Source organism: Otolemur garnettii, unplaced genomic scaffold (assembly GCF_000181295.1).
Source record: "Otolemur garnettii isolate 467f Iridium unplaced genomic scaffold, OtoGar3 scaffold00043, whole genome shotgun sequence".
NCBI classification, from domain to species: Eukaryota; Metazoa; Chordata; class Mammalia; order Primates; family Galagidae; genus Otolemur; species Otolemur garnettii.
The window spans coordinates 11,867,486-11,874,311 of NW_003852438.1; the positions used below are offsets into that span (position 1 = coordinate 11,867,486).

Consider the following 6,826-nt stretch of genomic DNA (forward strand, 5'->3'; position numbering starts at 1 on the left):
AGCTCACAGCAACTTCAAACTCTTGGGCTCAAGTGATCCTCATGCCTCAGCCTCCCAAGTAGCTGGGACTATAGGCACCCACCACCATGCCCAGATAGTTTTTTTATTTTTGGAAAAGACCGGGTCTTGTCCTTGCTCAGGCTGGTCTTGAACTCCTGACCTCAGGTGATCCACTTGCCTTGGCTTCCCAGAGTGCTAGAATTACAGACATGAGCCATCACGCTCAGCCTCCCCCAAGTCTTGCCTGCCCTTATCCCCAATTTTTGGAATTCTCCTGAAGCCCCAGCACCTTCCCATTTTGAGTCATATTCTCTGATGCGTGTTCCTGTGAAGATTTAGGGTTCCTTTAATATCCATGTCTGAGAGCTATTGTTTAACCCTCCCACATGTCCTCTAGTTTGAAGGGTGCCGGAAGTCATACTCACGCCTTGAAAACCTGAAGACACACCTGCGGTCACACACGGGTGAAAAGCCATACATGTGTGAACATGAGGGCTGCAGTAAAGCCTTTAGCAATGCCAGTGACAGAGCCAAGCACCAGAATCGGACCCACTCCAATGAGGTGAATGCCCCAACTAAGACCCCATTTGAGAAGCCATCTACCAGGAGACTATCCCATAAGAACTCCCCTAGCCTACACCCACTCCCCAGAGGTGAGTTCCCCCTCCCTATATAATCCACCCAGAGAAGGCCTTTCTGGAACCAAGAATTTCCACTTGCCACCTCTCCTACCTCTAGCCAAAGGGCAAACCTAAAACAGTCTCAGTCTGTAGAAGACCCTGACCTTCCCACAAAATCACCTCCTCATTTTTCCTAGGCCTGGGCTGTCTTCCTACTCCTCCCCTGATCCCTTCATCTTTTACTCCCACCCAATGGCCCCCACCCTCCTTCCTTTCTTGGGCACCATGTGTTCCTCCCTTACCCGCCTCATCACTGACATTCCTTCCCATTCCTTCTGCATTCTCTGCTTTGATCACTTTGCTTTCTGTTTTCACTCTACTCAACAGAAGCCATACGTGTGTAAGCTCCCTGGCTGCACCAAACGCTACACAGATCCCAGCTCACTCCGAAAACATGTCAAGACAGTGCATGGTCCTGATGCCCATGTGACCAAGCGGCACCGTGGGGATGGCCCCCTGCCCCGGGCACCTTCCCTTTCCACAGTGGAACCAAAGAGGGAGCGAGAAGGAGGCCTCATCAGGGAGGAGAGCAGATTGGCTGTGCCAGAGGGTGCCGTGGTGAGACAGCCCAGGCAACTCCGTCTCTGTACCCCAGCCTTTCTTGCTGAAGTCTTTATAGTTCCTTCCCACTCATCCATCCCCTCCTATGTCAAGCACTCTTCTGTTGCCAATCCTCCTTTTTCTCATCCCAGTGGTGCTCTTTGATCTACTCAAAATCTAGGGATTTTAGTATTATTAATGAATAGGTTCAGCTAGGTGCAGTGGCTCATGCCTGTAATCCTAGCACTCTGGGAGGCTGAGGCAGGTGGATTGCCTGAACTCACAGGTTCAAGACTAGCCTGAGCCAGAGCAAGACTCCCCACCTCTAAAAATAGCCAAGCGTTGTGGTGGGCACCTGTAGTCCTAGCTACTTGGGAGGCTGAGGCAAGAGAATCACTTGAGCCCAAGAGTTTGAGGTTGCTGTAAGCTATGATGCCACAACACTCTACTGAGGGCAACAAAGTGAGACTAACTCAAAAAAAAAAAAAATTGGCTGGGCACCCATAGCTCAATGGTTAGAGTGCTGGCCCCGTGCACCAACGGTGGCAGGTTTGAACCCAGCCAGGAACTGCTAAAAAAAAAAAAATTATTTAATAGGTTCAAAAACTCTTAAATATTAAATAGCACTTAATGTATTGTTCTAAGCTTTTTACATGTACACAGTATAATTTCACATATTCCTCACATCAACTTCATGAGAAAAGGACTCATTCTCCTCATTTTCAGATGTGGAAACTCAGGCATAGAGAAATTGCTCAGTCATAGAACTAAGAACAAGAATTTGAACCCAGGCAGTTTATGGCTCTTCTCAAACATCTATCTTCTGGTTTGCCCCGTCTCTTACCTGCTTAGCCCTTTCCATACTTATAAGCCTCCACTGGCTCCAGCATTCTCTGGGACTCAGGCTTCAGCTACTCCTCAAATAGGGGGAGCTATGGGGAAGGGAGTGGGGAAAGGAGCTGTCCTCAGCCCTCATCTTCTCCACAGAAGCCACAGCCCAGCCCTGGGGCCCAGTCATCCTGCAGCAGTGACCACTCCCCGGCAGGCAGTGCAGCCAATACAGACAGTGGTGTAGAAATGACTGGCAATGCAGGCGGCAGCACAGAGGACCTGTCCAGCCTGGATGAGGGGCCTTGTATCAGCAGCACCGGTCTGTCTACTCTTCACCGCCTTGAGAACCTCAGACTGGACCAGCTGCATCAATTTCGGCCCATAGGAACCCGGGGATTAAAACTGCCCAGCTTGTCCCACACTGGTGAGACCTGGGTATGGGAGGTCTTGCTGGGCTGAAATCTGGATAGGCCCTGAGGTTGAGAAGAGGAGGCCAGGGCAGTGCCTATGGCTCAGTGAGTAGGGCGCTAGCCCCATATACCAAGGGTGGCAGGTTCGAACCCAGCCCTAGCCAAACTGCAACAAAAAATAGTCGGGCGTTGTGGCCAGTGCCTGTGGTCCCAGCTACTTGGGAGGCTGAGGCGAGAGAATCGCCTAAGCCCAAGAGCTGGAGATTGCTGTAAGCTATGATGCCACGGCCCTCTACTGAGGGCAACAAAGGAAGAATCTGTCTCTAAAAAAAAAAAAAGGGGGGAGAGAAGAGGAGGCCACCCTTCAAGGCTGCCATATGCCACCATTTTACAGTTAGAATTAGGTCCCCTTTCCGTTTATCAGAAAATAGTTGTTGGGGCTTGGTGGCCCAACAACCAACCAGTAATCTTAGCACTCTGGGAGACTAAGGAAGGAGGATTGCTTGAGGTCAGTTCAAGACCAGCCTGAGTAAGAGCAAGACCCCATCTTTACCAAAAATAGAAAAATTAATCAGGCATCATGGTAGGCACCTGTAGTCCCAGCTATTCGGGAGGCTGAGGTAAGAGGATTGCTCAAGCCCAAGTGTTTGAGGTTGCTGTGAGCTATGATGCCATAGCACACTTTACCAGGTGACAAAGTAAGATTGTCAAAAAAGGAAGAGGGGATGGCTCCTGTGGCTCAAGGAATAGGGCGCTGGCCCCACATACTGGTGGTGGTGGGTTTAAGCCCAGCCCTGGCCAACACTAAAAAAAAAAAAAGAAAGAGGAGGGAGGGAGAGAGGGAGGGAAGGAAGGGAGGAATGAATGAATGAATTGTTGATATACAAATCCACGAGTCTGTGATGTAAAGGCTGTTCCCTAGGGTTGTGTAGCACACAACCTCTATGACTTGTCACCACTGTTCTGACTGTTCTGGTGACCAGCAGTAGAATAGGTATGGGGAGAAGTAGGACATAGAACTGAGTGTTTAGGGATAAAAACTTATCCCTGGGACTCCAGGACAAGGCTGTTACATGAGGGAGGCAGAGTGAGATTCAGAAGGCCGCCTTGCCTTTTCTCCCTGTCACTTGCAGGTACCCCTGTGTCACGCCGTCTGGGCCCCCCTGTATCCCTTGACCGCCGCAGCAGCAGCTCCAGCAGCATCAGCTCTGCCTATACTGTCAGCCGCCGCTCCTCCTTGGCCTCCCCTTTCCCCCCCGGCTCCCCACCAGAAAATGGAGCATCCTCACTTCCAGGCCTCACGCCTGCCCAGCACTACCTGCTTCGGGCAAGATATGCTTCAGCCAGAGGGGGTGGTACCCCACCCACTGCAGCACCCAACCTGGATCGGATGGGAGGTCTTCCTGCACCTCCTTGGAGAAGCCGAGCTGAGTATCCAGGCTATAACCCCAATGCAGGGGTCACCCGGAGGGCCAGTGACCCAGCCCGGGCTGCTGACCACCCTGCTCCAGCCAGAGTCCAGCGGTTCAAGAGCCTGGGCTGTGTCCACACTACCCCCACTGTGGCAGAGGGAGGACGGAACTTTGACTCCCACATCCCAACCTCTGTCTACTCACCACAGCCCCCCTGCATCACTGAGAATGTTGCCATGGATACTAGAGGGCTAAGGGAGGAGCCAGAGGTTGTGACCTCCATGATGGGCAATAATCTGAACCCCTATATGGACTTCCCACCTGCTGATACTCTGGGATATGGAGGACCTGAGGGGGTAGCAGCTGAACCTTATGGAGCTAGGGGTCCAGGCTCCCTGCCTCTTGGGCCTGGTCCACCCCCCAACTATAGCCCCAATCCCTGTCCCCAGCAGATCTCATATCCTGACCTCCCACCAGAAACATGGAGTGAGTTCCCTTCCCACTCTGGGCTATACTCAGGCCCTAAGGCTCTAGGTGGTGCCTACAGCCAGAGTCCTCGACTTGAACATTATGGACAAGTGCAGGTCAAGCCGGAACAGGGGTGCCCAGTGGGGTCTGACTCCACAGGACTGGCACCCTGCCTCAATGCCCATCCCAGTGAGGGGCCTCCTCGCCCACAGCCTCTATTCTCCCACTACCCCCAGCTCCCTCCTCCCCAGTATCCCCAGGCAGGTCCCTATGCCGAGCCACCCCCCAATTATCTTCCTTCAGAACCCAGGCCTGGCCTCGACTTTGATTCCCCGGCCCAGTCTGCAGGACAACTCAAGGCTCAGCTTGTGTGTAATTATGTTCAGTCTCAACAGGAGCTGCTGTGGGAGGGTGGGGGCAGGGGAGATGTCCCAGTCCAAGAACCTCCCTACCAGAGTCCCAAGTTTCTGGGGGGTTCCCAGGTTAGCCCAAACCCTGCTAAAGCCCCAGTCCCAACATATGGACCTGGCTTTGCACCCAACTTGCCCAGTCACAAATCAGGCTCCTACTCCACCCCTTCTCCATGCCATGACAATTTTGTGGTGGGGGCATATAGGGCCTCCCACAGGGCAGCAGCACCACCCCGACTTCTGCCTCCACTGCCTACTTGTTATGGGCCCCTCAAGATGGGGGGCACCAACCCCAGTTGTGGCCATCCTGAAGTGGGCAGGTCAGGAGGTGGTCCTGCCTTGTATCCCCCTCCTGAAGGGCAGGTATGTAATCCTTTGGACTCTCTTGATCTTGACAACACTCAGCTGGACTTTGTAGCTATTTTGGATGAGGCCCAGGGGCTGAGTCCTCCCCATTCCCAGGATCAGGGGGGCAGCTCTGAACACACCCCATCTCCCTCTGGGCCCCCCAACATGGCCGTGGGCAACATGAGTGTCTTACTGAGATCGCTGCCTGGGGAGACACAATTCCTCAACTCTAGTGCCTAGAGAGTGGGAAACTTGTCTGTCACAGGTCTGCTTTTCCTAAAGGGCTTCCGTCCCATCAGAGAAGTCAGGGAAAGGAGCTGTAGCTCCCTGAACAAGATACCCCAGGGATGAGAGGTATGGGCTGAGGGCTGTATATAGTGGTCTGTACATGTTTGGGGGAGAAATTTGATAATGACACTGTTTCCTGATAATAAAGGAACTGCATCAGAAAGAATGCTGTTTTACGTGTTACTGTCTTGGGGAGGAGTGATAATAGTGAAGCAGAAGTTAATCCACTCACTTTCATCTTTAGAGAAGCTACCTTACCCCATCCCAGGCCATTGGGAGATACCAGCTTTAAGGGTATGCCCTCAAAACAACACAACATCACCACCAGAGATCATTGGAAATACATTTTCTTTTCTTCCTTGCCCATGTCAGGGAAAAAGGCTGGTGAAGTTAGTGAGCATCAGCTGGACTAGCTCCCCAGGGTAGAGGGCGTGGGCTGCTGGGTCGGATGTCTCCTGCTCTGGCCGAAATAGGGTTGGTCCAAATACAATTCCCAGGTTGTGGGGAGTCATGCGATTCTTATCTGAGTGTGCTATTACCCTGTGGGCAAAAGCCAAGGGAGGGAGATATAAGACAGAAAGTTCAGGGCTTCAAATCAATCTAACCCTTCACAGATTAGAGCAGAGAGGAGCTAACTCAGGATCCCTCCATGTGGTGTTTAAAAGAAACCAAGGAGAGAACCTAGGCAGAATGGAGATGGAACAGTGGAGAAACCTTCAGGATACAACTTGAAGCTACAACTAGGATACTACTGCCTCTATACAGCTTCAGGGGACTGTCCCAAGAGTCATCTCTGTTCACAGTTTGGGAAGCTTTAATTTAAATGGCCATCCCCTCTCAGCAGTCACTGCCCAGGCCTAGCCTCAGCCAAGCAAGCCATCACCACCGCCCCAGTGGGAGACAAAGAGGCAGAGGGAAGGGAGAGATAAGATTTCCCTTATTTCTCTCATGGCATCCTTGGGCTTGTCTTGTCTCCATTTGTCCATCTGATGTTGACCTATCCAAAGACCCTGACCTTGGTAACATACCTCCTGCACAGATGTTGCCTGTCTCTACTGCCCACTAAACTTAGGTGCCTCCTTACCTTTACCCCACCTAAACAGAGTCCCTGCTGCATGCCTCCCCCATCCTCCCCCAACAGGACAAAGATGCTCAGTCTTCCTGACCTGCATAAATGCGCCAGGAGGTACCGCAGAGTGTCATGGTTGGGCTTTGGCATTGATCTTATTAATTGTTGTAGCTCAGAAAGGCGCTGCTCTGATTCGGAGAGTGCTAGAAAGGATGAGAGTTGGGAAAGGTATGGGAATAAGGTTAGGGAAGATGCTAGGACAGGGCAGGAAAATTCACTATTCCTTCCCACACTCATGGAAGATCTCATTAATGTACTACAGCCTGGCTCGGCGCCTATAGCTCAACCGGCTAAGGCGCCAGCCATGTAC

The 6,826-nt window shown here is 52.0% G+C and overlaps 2 protein-coding genes across 6 annotated transcripts in view; one reads left to right on the plus strand and one right to left on the minus strand.

Moving 5' to 3' along the window:
* Positions 1-5,550, plus strand: part of GLI1 (GLI family zinc finger 1) — a 13,974-nt gene extending 8,424 nt beyond the window's left edge. For all 3 annotated transcript variants that reach the window (XM_003790566.1, XM_003790564.2, XM_003790565.1), the window contains 4 exons: positions 398-562; positions 1,008-1,238; positions 2,208-2,475; positions 3,595-5,550. In XM_003790566.1, coding sequence (XP_003790614.1) covers positions 398-562; positions 1,008-1,238; positions 2,208-2,475; positions 3,595-5,339 — 2,409 coding nt within the window. In that variant the 3' untranslated portion in view covers positions 5,340-5,550. The remainder of the gene's footprint in view (positions 1-397; positions 563-1,007; positions 1,239-2,207; positions 2,476-3,594) is intronic.
* A 168-nt stretch (positions 5,551-5,718) lies between these two features.
* ARHGAP9 (Rho GTPase activating protein 9) overlaps positions 5,719-6,826 on the minus strand; it is an 8,154-nt gene continuing 7,046 nt past the window's right edge. For all 3 annotated transcript variants that reach the window (XM_003790567.2, XM_023513629.1, XM_012805646.2), the window contains 2 exons: positions 6,554-6,659; positions 5,719-5,927 (listed from right to left, as the gene is read on the minus strand). In XM_003790567.2, the coding sequence (XP_003790615.1) occupies positions 5,756-5,927; positions 6,554-6,659 (278 nt within the window). In that variant the 3' untranslated portion in view covers positions 5,719-5,755. The remainder of the gene's footprint in view (positions 5,928-6,553; positions 6,660-6,826) is intronic.